This window comes from Tyto alba, unplaced genomic scaffold, assembly GCF_018691265.1.
Source record: "Tyto alba isolate M040663 unplaced genomic scaffold, T.alba_DEE_v4.0 Super-Scaffold_1000006, whole genome shotgun sequence".
In the NCBI taxonomy this organism is placed as follows: domain Eukaryota; kingdom Metazoa; phylum Chordata; class Aves; order Strigiformes; family Tytonidae; genus Tyto; species Tyto alba.
Window position 1 is genome coordinate 16,570,989 of NW_024881272.1, and position 20,704 is coordinate 16,591,692.

A 20,704-nucleotide genomic window follows, 5' to 3' on the forward strand; every position below is an offset into this window, starting at 1 on the left:
GTTTCATCACCTACCGCCTCCAGAGCCCCGCCCCTCCGCGGGACCGCGCGCTTCTTGGGGCCGGCCGGCCGAGGCAGCAAGTGCGGCGGGGCCCCGCCCCCCGGCCGGAACGCCGCTGCCCTCCGCCCCGCCGGGCCGCAGCAGCCGGGCCCCGCCGGAAGGGGCGGGGGCGGCGCAGCTGACAAGATGGTGGCCACTAGGCACGCGGCGGCGCGGCGCAGGGAGCAGCGGGCCCGGGCCCGGGCGGGCACCGGCAGCCCTGGGCCCGAGGCGGCGGAGGTGAGGGAAGCCGGGAGCGCGGGGCGCGGGCCGCCGGGCGCCGTGCGGGGTGGCCGAGGCGCTGCGGCAGCCATCTTCGCACACGCCCACGCATACACGCGCGGCCTCGCCACGGGGGCCCCGGTGGCGGCGGCGGCAGCAGCAGCACGCCCGCCTGCTGCGGCGGGACCTGGGCCGGCCTGCGGGCTGTCTGGGTTCTTAAAGCGTTTAATGTTAGTGGCCAGTTAAAGGTTACGGGTTTCGTTGGTTTTGTGTTCTTTTCCTTTATTTTCTGCAGTTATTTTAGCAGTTCTCTGTGGCTTTTTCCACTAGACACGCAAACGCTGGCGGTAATGCTGATCGTTTCAGTAGCATGGTTTATGTTGATCCAACATGATTCTGTGGTTTGGGAAGATCTTGCTGTGGCAGAGTATTTTTTCTTTCCAAAATTTTGAATTGCCTTCCGGATAATTTCCAGGCATTGTTAAAGAATCAGATTATACCTGGTGCTGCGGTTGCTGTGAGGCCAGTCTCTTCCTAAAACTGCTAAAATTGGTTATGGAAACCATTTTGGAGCACATTCTGCCAGTTGCTAGGCTTCAGTGGTTTATAGTTGAGCAAATCTTTGAATGTTTCTGAACATCACTTCTAGATTTGCTTCCCATTACAGTTTGTCAGAATTTTTTAAATTAGAAGATACTTGTTCGTCTTCCTTAATGTGTTTGTTTGTATTTCTTAATGGATATGTGTGTTTCTTCTGCCCTGACCAAAAGACAGTAGACAAACAAATAAGCAAAGGATGGTTTGTTAATACTTTTTCCACATAGATAGGGCTACACAGTGACATGTAATATGTTGCCAGCTTGAGTCGATTTGTATAGCAGCCTTTTTATGGTGTTATTTTATTTGTCAATAGCACACTTTTTTTTACTCCTTTTCTAGAGGTCATCTGAAATTAATACTTCTGTGTTCATGAGGATGACTAGAAGAAGAAGTAAATTAATTCATAAGCCAGAGGTAATTCAGGAATCTCAGTCTGAAGAGGTGGAACTTGCAGAAACAAAGTTAGATGTTAGTGATAGCTTAGAGACGCAAATTACTGTAAAGGAGAGCACAGCTATTCATTCAGCACAATCAGTTGCTGAGCCACAAGCTGATGGGGATGTGTCAGAAACAGAATCAAGCTGCTCAGGTGTATCTGGTCTTCAGACACCTTTGTTTGTAAGAGTAACAAGAAGACGACAAATTGTAGTTCCTTATCAGTTGGATTCTACTGACAAAAGAAGACATGACAAGATAGCTTTTCTAAATAAGTTATGCAGTACTGTGGATGAAGATGATGTCTCTGAAGCTGAGTCTTGTTCCTCTACTGTTTCTGGTGTACAGATGCCTAATGTTACCAGAACTACAAGAAGCAGGCAAAGCAAAAAGAAACTGCCACCAGATACAGTTCATGAAACCCAGAGTGAAGATGTTTCTGATGCACAGTCATGCTGCTTAAGTTCTCGTATGGAACCGTTGATCACTACAAAACGAATTACCAGGACCCTGCAAATGAAATCACAGGCAGAAGATACTAAGCAGACTGGGAAGGGAAGCAGAATTGTTTCAGAAGATAAGAATTTAATTGAAGACAACATTAAGTCTGAGCCAATAATAATTTCTGATTCTAAACCTGCTGCAGAACTTGTCTCTGACACAGAAGACGCTTTATCTGACAATGAAGATAATAAAGAACCCAGTTCACCTAAAAGCAAATGTTCTTCCAAATCTGCCAATACAACCAGGAGTGAAGACGTGAAGGAAGAGGTTTTGAATGATGTGACACACATCAGTCTTACAAAAATGAAACAAAGTGACACTGAATCACCTGGAAAAAAAGCAATAAAAAATACACAATCTATTGGGGTAGATGATTCAGAGAAAACATGTGGCCAAATACAAGAACACCGTAAAATATTTGTGAGGGAGGAGAAATTAGAGCGTATGGTTCTTTCTTTGACTGATTGCATGGGTCCCAAGCAATTTTTAGAATCCCAAGGGGAAATAACACCAAATGAAAGTAAAAAAATTCCAGAATGCAAAAGAGCAGATGCTGAGGCAGATGCACAGCAGTCTTTCACCCATGCTGATAAATTAAGAAAGGGTGAGCAAGCTAGCACAGTGAGCAGCCCGCAAAAGGGCATAGCTGTTGCACAAAGAACTGATAGCATTGGTAGATGCAGGGTGCTAGAAATTGGTGTGGACAGTGGTGAAGACCAAACAGGAGAATATGCTGAATCTGTGTCCCACAGCCGTGGAAGATCAGGCAGTGGCAACAATTCTGTTGAATCGTTTATGAGCAAAGATGAAAATGATGAATCTGAAAATAGTGATGTGGTGGACACAGATACAGTTGGAGAGAATCAGTGTTACAAAGAGGCAGATGAGAGGACTCCTTCCCTCAACAAATCTTTAGCAAACAGTTCACTGCATGCTGAAGGGCTTTTTGTAATTGATACTAAGCCTGGCATGAGTTCCAGCCAAAAGTATTATCTGGATCAGGTAGACCAAGATAGTGATGCTGAAAGTAAACATGAAGGAAGTGAAAAAGGTAAAGAATTGTCAGATCTGGAAGAAGCTGAAGAGGAATTGATAGATCAAGATGAGAAAGATGAAGATGAGGAGTTGTTGAAAACCAAGATTGACATGTAAGTATCTTTCTGGCAGTAACTAAAGAAGCTACATTTCGTTCAAGCATATGCACACGATATGTGTATTAAGTGCTAAATGATATGGAATAAATGAGGGCGTAGTCTCATCACATAAGTAATATTCACATGGAAAGTGGAGTTGCACAGATTATAAAATACAAATATAGTCCCTAAGAGTTTTAACATGTTTAATAATGTTATTCATACTACTGGTACACAGACAAGGATTTAAACATTGCTATGATGAGTTCTAGCTTCATACTTTTTACTAAGAGTTGACAGTATTTTTACCACCCATATGTTTGCACTTTTGTGGGTTTTTTATTTCTCTTCAGCTAGTAGGTTTCTCAGTGTATAGAAGGGTGTTGGTCATGAGCTCTTTTGGCAAGGTTAAGCAAATTAAATAAGAGTTCCGTTTTATAGATGTTAGTAATATCTTTTAATAAGAGTACAACTTTAGAGTTAATATGAAAGATTTGTGCAAATGATTCCACAGGTATTGTTCTTTAACTCTCGCTTCATATAATGGCATGATTTTTTTTCCCTCTCATCTTCTGCCACCTCTAAATTATCTATGTATGTATTCTAGATACGGAGATTTAAAATCATTAGAATCATAGAATGGTTTGGGTTGGAAGGGTCCTTAAAGATCATCTAGTTCCAACCCCCCTGCCATGGGCAGGGACACCTTCCACCAGACCAGGTTGCCCCAAGCCCCGTCCAACCTGGCCTTGAACCCTGCCAGGGAGGGGGCAGCCACAGCTGCTCTGGGCAGCCTGTGCCAGGGTCTCACTGCCCTCGCAGGGAAGAATTTCTTCCTTATATCTAATCTGAATATGCTCTCTTTCAGTTAAAAAACATTATCCCATATTTTATCCCTACACTCCCTGATCAAGAGTCCCTCCCCACCTTTCCTGTACCCCCTTTAAGTACTGGAAGTCCCCTATAAGGTCTCCCTGCAGCCTTCTCTTCTCCAGGCTGAACACCCCCAACTCCCTCAGCCTGCCCTCACAAGGGCGTTGCTCCAGCCCCCTGATCATCTTCGTGGCCTTCTCTGGACCCACTTGAGCAGGTCCATGTCCTTCTGATGTTGGGGGCCCCAGAGATGGACACAGCACTGCAGGGGGGGTCTCACCAGAGCAGAGGGGGAGAATCCCCTCCCTTGACCTGCTGGTCACACTTCTCTTGATGCAGCCCAGGACATGGTTGGCTTTCTGGGCAGTGAATGCACATTGTTGGCTCACAATCAGTTTTCTATCTACGAACACTTCCAAGTCCTTCTCTACAGGGCAACTCTCAATCCACTCATCCCCCAGCCTGTATGGCAGAACAACCTAAGTGGGAAGAAGAAGAGGAAAAAGACTTTTGTGATTATCTTTCTCGGAGGACTGTAGAAGGTTTAGCTGCATGCTTGTTACAGTATTCTAATCATTCATTATTTCTCTTTCAGCTTACATCTTTCCAGCAGCATAGACACTGGTTTGAATATAAAGAAGCTTGGAGGTTTATATATTAGTTTTGATGCAAAAAAACAGAAGCCTAGATCAAGTGTAATTAATCAGCTGAAGGAGAAAAAGAAGGACCAGGTAATGTGTTTCCAATTATGCAGTTACCTATGACTACAGTAATGCAGATGTTAATTTAATAAGGTTGTTTTAATTGTTTTTAAAGAAATATCCTGTTCTATGGTTTGCTAAGAACTTCCATTCTTTTTGGCTAAAGTGTAGATTTACATTTGGTTTTAGTGGTAAGAATTTAAATATATATGACACTTCAGAAACTGAAAAGCAGTGGAAATACCAGCATTATCTTGTAAAATAAACCAAAGTTAATTATGCCTTTATTTTTGCCTAATCATACATGAGCTGAATGTCTGCTAATAAGATATTTAGTCCATAGCAAGAATGAATTTCAGTAAAGGTCTATACTCTTCCTAATACAGAATTAGCAGTTTTATTCAAAAGCACCCTTTGAGATAAAGGGAATGTATTATTTTTGTTGAGACTGTTTTGTTAGGTTCATCCATGGTAGCCCTCTTTATTCTAGAGCATTTGCTATCTCACTTCATCTTCCAGAGCTAGCTAGCTGCTCTTTTGTTGGCCAGGGTTCTATTTTAAAGATCCCCACTACTTTCATTGTGCGTCAAAGAACCTCAAGTATTGTATTATAATGCTTGCTTTGTTTGTGCATGATTCCTTTAGTGGGTTCTGTAATTATGGTTAAGCAGTAAAATTTGTATCAGTGAGATGATTGTCTAACGTGAAAAATTCTTACAGCTCTTGCAGAAGAGTATAATAACTCCAGATTTTGAAAAAAAGGAATGTGTCCCACCCTTCAGGGAATCACTTCACCAGCTAAAGAAACAGCGCAGGGTAAGTGAAGAGCTGATAAGGCCTCAAATAACAAAACAAGCTTTGGTAGAATGCCCTGTGCTGGGACGGTGTGCATATACAGGCCTCACTGGAAGTGGAGTGATGAACTGCAATTGAGTGTTCTCTTGAGCCATCCTGTGAAAAACCATCCTTTTAGTCACCATGACAGTGAAGTGAAAGATAATGTGCTCAGATGGATGGTACAAATCTGTCATTAATACAGTGCTGATGACCTTCTTACTATAAGTGTTATAAAATATACTTTTTAAAGGTACAGAGTTAAGTTCTAAATGCTTTATCCATCTTTTGGAGGGGAGAGTTCCCTGCTCTATCCTGTCCTATTTGCTCAATGCAAATTTATTACTCTTGGTATTGTATCCTAGGCAGAGCGAGAGAAGACAACAGGTGATGGTTGGTTTGGTATGAAAGCACCTGAAATCACAAGTGAACTGAAAAATGATCTTAAAGTTTTGAAGATGAGAGCTTCGTTGGACCCTAAGCATTTTTACAAGAAAAATGATAGAGATGGTCTACCCAAATACTTCCAGGTAAGGAAGCAGCAGAAGGTGGCATTGTATTGCTGAAGTTTTGAACAGCTGTTCTTATTTGCTGCCTATTTTGTAGCTAGCGTCTGTGTTGATTTAATTCCATCGCTTAATAATTAAAGTATTTTGATTAATTTGTAGCAGTTCACAACTGCTTAACTCTATATTATGTATGTGTATATGCTGGGGTTTTTTAATTTCAGCTGATCTCATAGTAGTGAACAAACACCTGATTGATTCTGTATACTGAACCCTCAGTGGACTAGATTTTCACTGCTTTTTTTAAAGTATTAGTCTTTTTAAACAATTAGCATTTATTTTCTTACTACCTAATACAGTTTGAATGGAGACAGTTAGCTTTGTGATCAGCCAAAATTTTTGCTGCTATAGCTCTCAGCTTTGAAGCGGCTTGCCTAAAGGAAATCATTACTGCAGAGGCTACAGAAATAGGCTTATATTGACTTAACACCTGTTTGAATAGTTAGCATGCTTGAAGGAAATTGTTTTCATTTCTCAAAATATTACAGCTTCACTCTGAAGGGTGGGTCGTTTTGAAGTTTCTGGGTATAGAAAAAAACAGATGGAAGTGTTCCATATAATGAGATTTGTGCAGGTCTGTTTTCACTATGTGAAACATACTCCATGTATCTCTGCTAATAACCTGAATCATCAGAACTGACTCGCATGCTGGTTGGAAAAAATGTGATGCATTCCAGGATTAAGGCCTTGTATTAGAGCTGGATTAACTGCTAGCCATCTAGCAAAACCACCACAATGACAGAGACAGGAAGGAGTTGACATAGTCATAAGGGTTTCCTTTCCCTTTGGAAAATGTTTAAAAGTTAAGAACTTATTTCTTTTATAAATGCAAACACTGATGCAGGAGTCCAGTGTTGAAGACTGTAGAGTCTTAAAGCTCAGGCCCTCCTCTGTGCAGTAAATAATGAGACAAAAAGTGACTCTGCATACAAAATGTTGCTTAAATTTTTAGTATTTTGCACTTAAGATACCATTCTGCTCTTCTTTGTAGGTGTCTTTACACTTGTCACTGAGGATTAAAAAAAAAAAAAAGGTCATAATAATCAACATCTTGCCGTACAGTAAGAATGTTTTCATTTCTGTTTCCTAGGTTGGAACTGTAGTTGATTCTCCCATAGACTTTTACCATAGCCGAATCCCTAAGAAACAAAGGAAGAGAACGATTGTTGAAGAGCTGCTTGCAGATTCTGAGTTCAGAAGGTATTTAAAAACAGTTTTGTAATTCTGATATCCTATGTAAGAGAGGAATATTTTTAACTATATAACTTTTTGATTGTTTTTATTCAGTTTATATGTTTGTTTTATACTTCAAAGAAAACATTTTAGTCTGTTTTATCCCTTCAGCAGTACTGCCTTTGGGAAGATCCAAGGGACAGGATAATTAGGCTGAGACAGCACATTTATCTTCATAAAAGGGTTTTGTCCAAATCAGGTCATCACAATTAGCAGCCAGTCTTAAAATAATGTTAGTGTTGAAGAGATAACATATCAGCCCTATTCTGGTTCATTTCTAAAATAAGTGTCTGCACAGGCTTACGCCAAAAACCAAGGGTTCTCAATGAGCGATACGTGCCTATGCATGCACTTTTTTTTGTTTTTTTTTAAGGACCTATTAATTTTTCTTGGCATAATTGATAGAAAAATGCAGACTGTAATTCTATGAAGTTGATATGATTTCATTTTATAAGCATATCTGTCTGACATGTTGTAGGAATCAAAATTGCACTATAAGTCTTACTTGAAGAATATGATTGGATTAATTAATGCCTGTCTAACTGACAATTTCTGGAGTAGATCCCTTAGTTGATCCATTTCGATACTGGTTATTACATGATGCTAATCTGTACTTCTTTTTTCACATAATGACGTGGGTTTTTGGAAGTAGTACATGATTTGGGATTATAAGGTTAATGTTCTCAGGCTTATAAATTAAATATTAATGTTGGGAAAGCAGGTTAGTATAGCTATTTTTTAACTAGTTTTCTGGCTTGACCTGATTTTTATGAAGTATTTATTAGAAGCTACTTTCAAAAATTAATGTCTTTGAAATTTGATCAGCTAATTTATGTTGTGGCTAATTAAGGGCTTTAACCAGATACTGTAGCATTAGTGCAGACATTTGTCAGGTTTCAGTGTTGCAATTAAGTCTGGTTACTGCTCAGTGTTATTGATCCGTTGTGGTAATTAGTACAGGTATATAAGAATCTGTATTAGAGAAGCTAGCAACTTGTATCCAGTGAGTGTATCCTTTTCATTGTTTAGTGTTAATCTCATCTCAGTTTTCAACCTTGAGTAGAATAAGGTTGGTTATCTTGAGTTTGCCAAGAAGGTAGTATAAAAACAGGTATAATTTGTCCATAGTATTGTCATAGATGAGTCATCCCACTATGAGCAGTAGCAGTGTTTTAGCAAACTGTCCAAAATGTGATTGCATATGCAATGAAGAACCCCCTGGTTATGCCGAAATTAATGATTCTTCAATCAAATTTACTTGCATTTATCATTCATCCAAGTGTTGATTTCCCTCTACCTACACATAAGTGTATCAAGTTAAAGAAAACTGACTCAGAAAACATGAGAGAACTCAGCTTGGAAAATTATATGCGTAATTTCCATGTTATCTTTTCTTGAACTTTGGTTTACCATGCTTAAAAGTAAATTATCTATTTTGTTCAGATATAATAAAAAGAAGTATCAGGAGATCATGAGTGAAAAAGCAGCTTTTGCAGCAGGGAAGAGGAATCGGAAGAAGAAGAAATTTCACAATTAAGACTTGAAGAAAAATAACAAGCTGGAACAACTTACTTGTTATAAAACTTTTTACAGAATGCTTTGCTTGTGGTGTTTTTTTCTTTTTTTTTTTTAGATTGTAGGTGTAGGTCATGCAAATTGAGGTTTAGAGAAATTCTTGCAGTGAGAATTTGGTAGGGGGCTTTATTATCACGTATCTAAATTTAATTTAGATTTTAAAAATTAATGCTCATGTAAAAAGATAATGATAGGAAAGCATATTGTTAAATCTGAGCACAAAATCCAACTTCATGGATTGTGGTCTTTTAAGGCATCAGTCTTTACATCAATGAATTAGGAAATGCAGTTTAAAGTTATATGTGTCATTTGCCTTGGCACCCTTTATGTGCCAGAACAAATTTTTCCATGTCTTGTCAGATGTGCTGCTGGCCATTTCTGTAATAGGTGTTGAGAAATAGTTTGGTTGTGAAGGGTTTATTTCAGTACTGACCATAATAGGATTGAGAATGTCTTGGACTTAAGTGTATACACATATAGATAGATAGATATAGATATATCTATATAGACACATATTTATAAAAATATAAAAAATATTTATAATTAAATACAAATAATATAGATTATATATTGTTTAATTAATAGTGTAAATATGTATTTACGTAAAATTTTAATGTCATATGTTGCTTTTGTTATATCATTTTTTAACTGTCTAATGATCCTTCTGAAAATAATTTGATAGTGGGGTCCATTATCTAGGATATAGTGTGCAGATTGTGGTCTGGTAGCTGACTTGGAATAGTTCTTCAGGTGAATGAATAGAGTGAGTTTGGAAGGCCTCTGCTGCCATTATAGAACCAGAGGTGGCATTGGCTCGGTTCTCCTTTAGTTATGGTTCATAACCTTTTGTGATTGTCAGAACTGTTGTGCTGTTAGGTTGGTTTTTAATGACCTGGCTATTACATGGCTCTTACAAATAGTGTAACTCAGTTACTGCCCTTAGGTAACAGACAAGACAGATAATAGCAGAAATAACACTGTCTCTACATTGTTTCAGGTGGTTTAGGTGAGAAAGATTTACAAGTGATTATCAGAGGACCAGTGGTGGTGTTTTCTTGTCATATGAACATTGAATTTTATAAGTTCTGTATCTTAAACAAGAAGTATGGTCTTGACCAATGTTTAACCATGCAATTTTCTACTGTTGAGAAGTGGTGTTTTGTTAAGGATTAGCTATTTGTGCTGGAAATAGCTAACACGAAATGAGCATCATGGTATATATTGATTACCAGCTGAAGCTGGAAAGAATTTTTCCCTGATCCTTTGGGGTTTTTTATATTATTATGACATTGGCCATAATATTTTGCTACCAGAGACAGATGGGAATCTAGATTCCTTAAAAAGTCTTAACTGCATGGACATGAGTAGTGTGCAAAGTAAAGTGAATTAATTGGGATGTAGTAAACACATACAAGTAGAATCTGTCCCCAGGTCTCAGCTAACATGCAGATGCTATTCTAATACAATTATATGTATGCTAATAGCTTGCTTCTCTGTAAATGATAACAAAGACAGTAAAAACAACTGTGATGTCTTGTTCTCTAGATGAGATATAAAAACACAAAAAAAATAATACTGAACACTGAGGAAAGAAAACAAAGCACCACAGTAATTGTCATTCTGTTGCATCCTGAGATGTTCAAGTGCAACTTTGGAAGAGCAACGTACAACTCCAAAAGAGAAATGCGAGCTTTGGTGTTAGTCAGCAAGCAACAACTCCACTGTCTATTCTTAGGCTGCTCTAACTACTTACAGAAGTTACTTCACATACAACATAGCTAGTGAGGGATTTGTTTAACGTTCCGTATCTTTCCCTTTCTTTGATTTTTCCAGTGTCTTCTGTTTGTCACGCTCTGTGCTCAGCAAGTGCCCCTGTTCCTCTGTGTGCACAAGAGGTGAGCTGTACTGAACAGCGTTTGCTGGGCCACAGGGGGGCACTTGCAGGTTGTGTTTGCCACCTCGCCAGGCAGCCACTGCCTGAGCTTGTGCTTCAGCCTCTTTTAGTTAAGGCACTAGCTAGTGTACGTTTTCTTAAACACCAATTTTCATAAAAGCACAGGCAGGTGGTGTTCTGAATTCCTCTACCTCTCAATTAAATTTGATTGAAATTGACCTAAGGTTTAGGGGGTTGATGGGGAGAGAGTAAAAACAAAATGTACCATGTGATTGCCTCATTTTACCGGATTATCACGTTTCTCTGAAAATACTCAAATACGTAAAAAAAAATTTGTGAAACACTATCATAATTTGAGAAACTTTGCCTATCAATTGCAAGTAATATTTTCTTTTACTGGCTGTCAGAAATGTTTGTGCTAATTTGTAATCCTGCCTTTATTAACAAGAAATTTCCCCAGGATTAAAGGGTAGTAGGTACTGTGTTGTGTTGTTTGTTTTTTTTTTTTTTTTTTTTTTTATCTGTGCACCTGGTTTGGATGTCACTGGAATGTTTTGTAAGGACAGTAATAATTCCTTTCTCCTGTTTTTTTACACTCCCCTTGATTTTGCCAGTATTTTCTTCTTGCCCTTGGGGCAGAGACTATGGTTGTACAACGCTCCTAATGTCACAGCCAAAAGACTATAATGAAAAGGGATTAGGCTGACAGTGGCCGAGGTGTTGCTGATGCAGTGCCACTTAGTAGGCATGGCTAGTTTAGGAACAGAAGTAAAATAGTTCTCAGTTTTCTCTGTCATGTTCTTATTGTTCACACTTACTAATTGTTCCTTCTTTGGGGGTCTTTAATCTCTCTGCAATCAACTTAGTCTCCTTAAAACTGAAGGTGTCTTCTTATCATTGCTTTTTTCCATATATTAAAACTATTTTTAATCTCTTAATTTTTATAAAGTCCTGTCTTTATCACAGGAGCCTACCTAGGTAAGTCTTACAGAGATTTGGAATCCTGCCATAACGCAGGTTGGAAGGGACCATGAGAGCTTGTCCTGTCCAGCGTCCTGCTCAGAGCAGGGTTACACCAGGTTGCTCAGGGCTTTGTACAGTCAGGTCTTGAAAACCTGCAAGGATGGAGACTGCCTGTCTGGTTGACTCCTCAAGGCAAAAAAAGGTGGTCTTCATATCCAGTAAGATAGAAGGGTTATTACTGATTGTTGGACTGCCTCTTTGCTTTCACATTGCTTTCTTTTTCAGTTACTCCATAAATTTGTAGCAAGCAGCATCTGTCCAATTTATATTGCTTGCTATGATCCTTGAATTTTTTTCTCCTGATTCTCTTAATGCGTTCTGAAATACTGTATTGTCTGTGCAACATATTCCTCAAAATCCTCTTCATACCATATTTTGTGGAATTGTGTCCCTATAGTTTTCCACTTGGGTTCATGCTAGAATCTGTTACACAGCCAGTATCACAGGAGAGCTGTCTATGTGCTTTCCCCTAGGAAATGCCCTGTTCCTTGAACCTGCTATTTTTTCATTTTCTTTTGAACTGTAGCCCATAATTAACCTGCATTTTTAGAGTATAGGTTATGTAAATATTGCTTGCAACATGCAAGCATGTATACATCAAAGCTTCTGCCTTCAAATTTTTTTCACTAGGAACTAAGCAAATTTTATGAAGCTATCCTTAAATACAGAGAGTAGAAGTAATTGGGCTGAAATGCATTGCTGGAAGTGACTGAACGAGGAGGAACACTGTCTTCTGTCATATGGTTTAGTTTTTTTATGGGGTTAATGTAGAGGTGTTGGTTTTGCTGTTTATCTGCAAATTCTGAGAAAGTTTGATGTTTCTGTAAAGGTCTATATAAATTTTATAACTAGATGGCATTGAGCGGGTTACTGTGCTGTAAAACAGTGATAGCTGACGTTCCTGATGGTGTGTTTCATTTTTTACTTAGGTGGATTTTTTCCTTTACTGAAGTAATTATTACAGTTTGAAAAAGGCTGTAGTCACACATGCAAGATTACTAATAGTTTATCAAAAAACCCCCCCATACTGAATAAAATAATGATCAGGTGAATATATAATTTGTTCCATCCTGAGCAAAATCAAGGTTTGTTCAGTGCTGCTGTTTTACTGCTCAATTTTGATTGCGATTTTTAAAATGGCTCTTCCTCTTCTATCTACAGGTATGTGTAAATTAGGAAGAAAACATGGCATTAAGTGTTAAATGCTTCAGTTCTGTCTGCTGCATTTTGTGGGCTTGTTGTGTTGCTTGAAAATAACCGGAAACGTGTCGCGGAGCATCGCTGAAGGGCCTGCAGGAGCCCGAGTCTTGTTTTTCAAGCAGAATTCCTTTACGAAGCCTGCCCCGGAAGCACGCCAGCACCAACAGGCTGCTTTGCAGGCGCTGTCCGATTTGCCAGGCAGTTGCTGTCGCTGTCGCAGGGGTTCGCTTGCTGCTTTTTTTTTTTACTTGCGCGTTTTCAAAACGCGAGCTGCGCGCGCTCGCTCCCGGCCCCCGCCGCGCGCGGCCGGCGGTTGCTGCCCGCGCGCCCCGGCGCTGCCCCGCCGCGCGCGGCCGGCGCCTGAGGGAGAGCCCGCCCTCCTCCCACTGCCCCGGGGGCCGGCGGCCCGCGGCCCCGCTCGCCGCCGCCCCACGGCGAGGCAACTACCTTCACGTCGCCGGGGCCTGGCGGGGGCTCGAGCGGAGCCGGCCGGGTCGCGGCGCCGCTCGGTGGAGGACGGGGCCGTTGTCCCCGCCCGCTCCCAGCCTTCCCCGCTCCTCGCCAGGCAGGCCGGGAGGCGGGCCCACGGAGCCTCGCCGGTGGGTGGCGACCGCCGGGAAGCGCCAGGTCGGCCCACCGGATTGCTCCGGCCTTGAGGTAAGGGACGGGAGAGTGGGGTAGGATGATTTCAGGCGGGAGGGGAGGGTGGGAAGAAAGAGAAAAAAGATAAATATGGAAAAAAGAGAAACCACGACTCCGCCGGGACTCGAACCCGGAACCTTTGAATCCCTTCACCCTCTAGAAGTCCAATGCGCTATCCATTGCGCCACGGAGCCACCTGTTGGAGCGCTTGCGCACCGCCTGGAGAGCCTGCGCGCAGCTGCCTGGCCGGCGCCGCTGCGCTCCGCCTCGCGCGTTAGCTAGCCGTGCTTTGCCTTTTTTCGTTGTCTTCTCGCTTTCTTTTCTTCTATTATTTTTTTTTTTAAATCAGTATGAGTAGGCTTAGTTTTATAAGTCGCTGTATAAACGCATATCTACGTGCCGCTTGAGCGCTGCCCATGGCTGGGTGCCGGGTGGAGCCCATAGCTCGCTGTTAGGCGCTCGCTGTAGGACTGCATCGTTATTTCTTGTGACAGACTGACGTTAAGGTCATTAGTAAACAATATAAAATGTTTGTCGTCATACCACTTGGGCGTTTTCAATATTAATCCTTAAGTTTGGAGGAATATAATTATATTCAGCAATTGCCTTATATTGGGGAACTGTTCCTCCAAGCATGCCTGTATTTGCATAAGGAGGTCTTTACATTGATGAATTGGACCAAATGATTTTGCTTTAACGAATATGAACATTTATCATATTGCAATCACTTATAATGTGCTTTTAACAGCAGTCCACTTCTGGAGTAAATGTGAACATATCAAACAAATAAAAAAAAACAAAACAAAACACCTTTCAGTCATAGCATGAAGGATATGGAAACTACACTGGGTTAGTTCCAAAGTTACTTGGAAACAAGTTACTTTAACATTGGTTATTTCCAGCATTGTAGGTTTTTAGAGACAGTCTAAATACAGGGGTTTTGGTTTTGTTTTTGAACAACAGCATCTGAATTAAAGAAACCTAGAAAACTGCTGATGTTTACTGGGCATCCCATGCACTGCAGTGTTTTGCTGGCTTTCAAGTGCCACATGAGACAAAAATACTGTGTGGGAATCTGAAAGACAAGGAATAGGTGACCAGTAAAAATGTGTTCACGCAATCTCTGCTAGACACTGCAGCAACTTACTGTCTGTTGACAGGTAGAGAAATAGGATGTGGGAGTCACACCTGGAAATGAGTAACGGAGAATATTTTGGAGATGTTACAAAACTCCTTGTAAATGCAAAGAACAAAAAAATAAACTAGGGAAATAATATTCTATTATGTGACAATATTTTCAGTATGAGTGAACACATTCCAGTATGTGGATCATTGTTCCAAATACTGTGAATGCCTTTTACTAAATCCATTAAAAGGATCAATGACTGGACTGTATATGTTCTAAAATCACAGTAAAACCCCCAGTGGATTTGGTAAAACAAGATTTTTCCCTTAAAAGGTGTAAGTAGTATTTAAGCTGTAGTTATGGTCTGAAGTCTTTGATGTTATTTTTTTAAATCAAGAGTAGGCGTATTAGAAACCCCAAAAGACAAGACTATGAGGTTATTCTTTCTTTAACCCTCCCCAAAACTGAATTCTAAGCCCAGGTGAGACCTATGGGTTTCTGCTGCTGGTGGGACTCCCTGGCTGGGCTCTCCTGCTGCCCGCCCTGCTGGGCTCAGGGAGGGGGTGCGGGGCTGCCAGGCACCAGGTTGCGCTGCAGGGCTCAGGAGGGTGAGCTGGGTCTGGAGCAGGCAGGGCTGGAAGGATATCTGCTCTGTAGTGCCATGGCCTAGGTTGTGCAGTAAAACGATTTTGTGAGAATCTCGTGTTTCACTTCCTAATAATTTAAAAGCATCAGTATCCATAGGATTGGAGAAAAACGTGAAAATAAGTGCGCCCTAAAACGTGAAGAACCAGGAAGCTAATCAGACCGATGTAAAATAAGCTGATTAGGATACACATTCCACTAGCCACTGGATCAAGGGCTGAGATACTGAGTGTAATGAATAACCAAGATGACTCCGGTGATGAAGGCACACTAGTAGTACGCCCCGTGATTGCCATGGTGTCAGCTGGTGCGCCTGTGGCCAGCAGTGAGCCACAGCTCATGAGCTGGCTGATGATTAAATAGTTTCTGCAATGCTGCCCAGAAACAGGGGTTACTGGAAGGGTTCAGTAGTTACAGCATGTATCATATTGGAGGTATATCGCCCAAGCTAACAAACCCTTGTGGAGCCAGAGCAGTTGTAAACAGATCAAGAATCACTGAGTGCCACGAGGTTCAGAGCTGGTCTGATTGAATTTACAAGCTCTGGGTCCATATGGTTTTGCCACAACTGCTCTGTTACTGACAGAACTCTTCATAGTGCTCCTGGTAAATGAATGCAAATTGTGGAAAGTTTGAGTTCTCAGGGCCCTGCACTGCATAAAAGAAACAGAACTCTTTTTTTAAGAAATTAGTTCATCTTCAGAATGATAAGCTTAAATTTATGTCTGTGCAACTCAAAAAACCCCCCACTCCTAAGTAACTAAGAATCGCCATAGACATCTTGTAGTGCCTGAATACCTGGGCACATTTGTTGTGGGGTGAAGTGAGTGGCAGTACATCACTAGTGTGAGTTGGTAACATGGTACCTTTGGGCAGCACAGCACTAAACAACTGCAGATAGTGAAGAATCAGAGTTTGCTGCGAGAAGTCTAGTTCTGAAGCTGTATGAGTGAAGAATCCTGATAATCACATATGATTGTTTTTTCCTGTTATATTTTCGTTTTAGTTAGTTGGTTTACACGGGTAGGTAAAGGCTGGCTGTTGGTTCCATTCATGCAGGAGGACTGAATGGGCAAGCGTTTGAAAATTTTGCAGAGATATTTCAAATTAAAGTCAGTTTAATTTTTTATTCTGTAAACGTAGTACTGGTTCAGCAGATGGAGCTGCTGCATGAGAAACAGGACAGCTCTCAGTTCATGTACTAAGGAAATGTGTTATGTTAGGCAAAAACAACGGATCAGGTTAACCTTTGCTGGCGCCTGGACCTGGATCGATCCTTTGGACTTTCCCCCTTCTGGACCGGCTGAAGTACACTTCTATTGTAAGCTGGTTTTCATCTTAGCTCCTCTTCAACTTTATGCTCTGTTTCAGGGAGTAGAAGTTTCTTGGAGTATAGAGCTGTGCTGGTTTAGTTACTGGTGCTTAGAAAATTTTCATTGAACTCAGCTAGATACTATTTTGCTAATTTTAAATAGTAGAAGAAACTGAGGTAGGAATACCTTGACACAAGACAGCAAGTGCATCAATGGTGGGCCAAAAATAGCACTGTCTTATAGCACTCTTGCATTCATTCATTCAAAAAAAAATCTAGAAATTGATTATGAAATCAAAGTGTTCTATGAGAAACTTATTACAGCTTGGGTTTCAGCATTAACTTCTGTCATTATGAAGAAAAAAAAGTGTTATCCAATTAATTTTGGTAAGATTTAAGCTTCAGTTAATTTATTAAAAAGGCAATTTCCAAATTTACAGAGTTTCCACAGATGTTGGACGAGTGTACCGTAATCTTTTCCTAAGAACCTTTATAGTAAATATACTTGTTGACATCAAGAGGTCATAGAAGGCTGCAGACAAAGAGGCTGTCACGTACAGATTAGCTAAATGGGACCCTTGCACAGTCTGTACATTTCAGGTTCTTTTCTTGCTCTCTCCTGAAGTGGGGATTATTACAACCCTACTGCTATAATGCTTCATCTGTGTAGTGCAGTGGGAGAAAGTACTCTTTGTAGTAGAGTGAAATGCTGGGATGCACAGGGACTGAGGATACTGAAAACAACTCTTTCAGAGAGTGTTTCTTCTGGTAATTTACAATTTGGGGTCTTTTTATTTATTCTCTTAACATGAAGATAAATACTTCATGTTGTAGATGCTTCTGCATCTCTGCCTTTTCCTCAGTGGGGGCTGTAATCTCCATGTGACTGTCAGGGCATTGGAGAATTATCCTTCTTTGTCAGGCTAACAACAGGAAGACTGCTGTTAAGAACCTCTTCCTTATTTATGGCTGTTGTTGGACTAAAATATGTTCTGTTCTCTCAAGTATATTTGGGTAGGTAGGAGTAATTCCCAGTGGCTTGAGGAGATGGGGCGACATGAGCAATCATGCCAGATTACTCCTACAAGGGGCTACAACATTAATTCTACAGACAATATTAATTCTGTATAGCTCTCTTAACAGATTAGTACAGTCTTTTGATGGAAAAGTTTGCACCCCTTTTCTCATGTTGCATAAGGAATTTTTAATAGTAATTTTTAAATACCCAGTGTTCAGTCCATGGATCTTGGTCATTGTTTTCTGTGATGATGCAATTCGTGAAGAGCCTAGGAACTGGCTAGAATGGTATCACTTCCAATTCATTCTTATTTGCTCAAACTCCTTCTAATATCTTCATTTGGAATAAATGCAAAATTATATTTTCATAATTCATATTTGTATTTATGTACCACACATTTGTTATTAATTTCTTACTGATTTATTATTTATTTCTATGTTGTTATTATTATTTTATTTCTATATTTATTGTTTTATGCAGAAAGCAAAATACATAAAACCAGGTGTGTACAGTGACTCTTTTATTGTGAGGGATTTTCCCCATGTTTTTCCTGCTTTCTGAATATGTACATTTGGAGGCCATTCACTGCAATGGTACAGATTGATGGTTAAAGGAACGTTTTTTAATAAATGCAGATTATTGCAGTCATGATCAAAAGTGCTTTCTTCATATCACACAAAGATGAAAACCATGACTACAAGATACTTTACATCCTTAATTCCCATTGACATCTTTTGTGATATTGTTATTGACTGTTTTCACTGAGAATAAATGGAGCATTATCAACTTGCAGACCTCAGTACTTCCAGAAATCAATTTCAGCAATCACACATACAGATTTTTAATTTTTTTTTTTCTGTAGGATTGAAGTGGCAAATGCTTGACAAACAGTAATTCAAGTGTGCTCCCTATTAGTGCCAAACCTATACAGAGTCATGTGGAATCTCTCTGAGCATTGCAACAGGACATTTGGAGGAGTCCCAGCTAATGCCTCTTTCCAAAAGTGGAGTACACCTGACTGTCAGAGAGATGGGAGTCTATCTCAAGACAGCTTCAACATTTTCTGTTGTTAATTTGATCTGGTTTTTCATCAGAGGGTATAAATTTTTCAGAAATGCAATCAAGTCAAACATATTTCAAAAATATCCAAATTGATGCCTCCCTTTCACTAGATAAAGCTATTCTTTAAAAGCCCCCTTTTTGTTATTCTTAGAATCACATTTTATTAGTATTTTTCATAATTTTGTTCCTGTTTTCCAGTGGGAATTTGCTTTGCAGAATTATCTCTTTATTGGTAGGCCTTTTTTACTTTGAAATTTTCTGTGTTCTGTAGCTTAACACAGAATTAGCTACTAGAATCTTTCAGTGGGGCTACATGCTTATGCATTTCATTCATCTTGTATTCTACTGGGTTCCAGAAGCAAAACTTTTTGTGTATTTCTGATGCCAAAAGAAAGCCTGTCTATGTTACCCAGAAAAGATGTTCTTTTCCTTTTTATTAACATTTCAGGTTTGGTAATAAGCCCAATTTCTTATTTCTCAAACGTTTTCTCATGCAGCTCTTTTCAGTGTCCTTTTGTCTACTTTCCTCAAGTTGTTTTCTGTGCAGAGTACTCATCTGTGATGCATTTTGAATTCATTTTCTTAACTACAGCTACCCTTGATCTTTGGCCTCTCTGTTAGTATTTCTGTTTCTGTTGCAGCTCTCCTTTCTCCTTTTGTGAAATCCTATACATGTGATTATATTCACCTTATTTTTTCTGTAACCCTTTGTTCTTTATCTTCAGGTTGTCTCTTTGGTATTATGAAATTTTATGTAGTCTCTTTTTATGTTATTTGTAATTTTTAGAGCAAAGTGATAAGCAACACCTATTTTTCTCTCACGTTAATCTTCACATTTATGGGGAATACACCTCAGTTTACCTTAAATGCCAAATCAGTCTTAAAGACTACATTCTTAAGTTAATAATTATCAAAGACAAAGTTGACAGTGCGAAGTTTTGTTCTTGGCTTACATTTTGAAATCTAGGTGTACCCATCTGGGCTTTTATTTTTTAAAATTGGTGTCAAGCCAACAAATATTTACACAGACAAGTTGTTCCTTTAAAGCTTTTCAGATGACACTATAGCTCAGCTCCTCCTGTGCAACTCAGAAGAAAAAGTATGTATCTGTGGTCTAGTGGTTTAATTTAAAGTAAGAACTTCTGGGCTCTTACTCCAGCAGTGCAACTACCGTGCTGTGTGACTGTAGGCAGTCTGCTCCATTTTCTTCTGTAAAATATAGACAGGAGGTGCTTTCTTATTCCACATGTTGTTGTGCAAGTTAGTCATTTGCAAGGTAACTTTAAAATTGTGAGATGAAACTTCCTCTGGAAATGCTTTCTTATTATGTACCTTATTTTGTTTGTCACTTTCCATATATCAAACTTGAATGGCAAAAGATATCTAACAGAATCTACCCAGGTGGTTTAGCTGCTTTTCAACAAGTTTCCTTTCTCCTTTGTATGGGTTTACTCAATGCTATTGGGTGGCAGAGTTCTGTAGCCTGTTTAGTCAACTGCTTCCTCAGCTCAGTTATTTGGTTTTTCATTTTGTAAGAATAAAATAGTTGTATTATCCAGATAAACTTGAGACACTGATCAAGATTATGATGTCTCTACCAAAGTTTACTTAGAAAACAAATATTTCTCTAGCATGCATGTTAAGGTTATAGTAGTTTGAAATTAGTAATTCATACATTCTGCTCATCATCAAGTATGCAGATCAAAAGCAACAATTTGAACATAACAATTAAAAGATAATGAACCTGATACAATCTAAAAATATCCTTACCTTCTCCTGAACTGTTTAAATGCCATATTTGTTTTCTCTCCTCACCCACATGCTCCGGGAATTATGTGCAGTGTTTAAGCAGTGGTGCAGTGCAGTCATCTGGTACAGTGCAGATAGCAGGAATGTTTTGTAAGTAAAAACACTGGGTTAACTTGTGCTTTCGTTTGAATCATTCGGCATCTGAACTAACAAAACCAAGACAGTGGAGTTATTTCAAGGCTATATCAATGTTAGTAAGACTATAATTTGGCCCTGAGTGCCTTGCTTTTTGTAATGGATGGAGCTGGCACAATGCTC

General features: G+C 39.8%; 2 protein-coding genes and 1 non-coding gene across 4 annotated transcripts in view; 2 read left to right on the forward strand and 1 right to left on the reverse strand.

Moving 5' to 3' along the window:
• The first annotated feature begins 101 nt into the window (after positions 1 to 101).
• On the forward strand, positions 102 to 11,088 carry DNTTIP2 (deoxynucleotidyltransferase terminal interacting protein 2). The gene is made up of 7 exons (XM_042783845.1): positions 102 to 279; positions 1,201 to 2,948; positions 4,402 to 4,537; positions 5,228 to 5,323; positions 5,707 to 5,871; positions 6,998 to 7,107; positions 8,584 to 11,088. Exons 1-7 carry the CDS (start codon positions 187 to 189, stop codon positions 8,675 to 8,677), a joined length of 2,442 nt encoding a protein of 813 aa, XP_042639779.1. The 5' UTR covers positions 102 to 186; the 3' UTR covers positions 8,678 to 11,088.
• A 2,120-nt stretch (positions 11,089 to 13,208) lies between these two features.
• BCAR3 (BCAR3 adaptor protein, NSP family member) overlaps positions 13,209 to 20,704 on the forward strand; it is a 112,370-nt gene continuing 104,874 nt past the window's right edge. For both annotated transcript variants that reach the window (XM_042786354.1, XM_042786355.1), the window contains exon 1: positions 13,209 to 13,489. The gene's annotated coding sequence lies outside the window, so the exon portion shown is untranslated. The remainder of the gene's footprint in view (positions 13,490 to 20,704) is intronic.
• TRNAR-UCU lies at positions 13,584 to 13,668 on the reverse strand. Its single transcript is given in 2 exon segments — positions 13,584 to 13,619; positions 13,632 to 13,668. It is a non-coding gene; the product is annotated as a tRNA-Arg (tRNA).

Bases quoted from the DNA above. Each gene is read 5' to 3' on its own strand.
- DNTTIP2 (XM_042783845.1), top strand. From the start codon at position 187: ATGGTGGCCACTAGGCACGCGGCGGCGCGGCGCAGGGAGCAGCGGGCC. The intron at 280-1,200 runs GTGAGGGAAGCC...CTCCTTTTCTAG, and splicing joins CTGGGCCCGAGGCGGCGGAG to AGGTCATCTGAAATTAATAC. The intron at 2,949-4,401 runs GTAAGTATCTTT...TTTCTCTTTCAG, and splicing joins TTGAAAACCAAGATTGACAT to CTTACATCTTTCCAGCAGCA.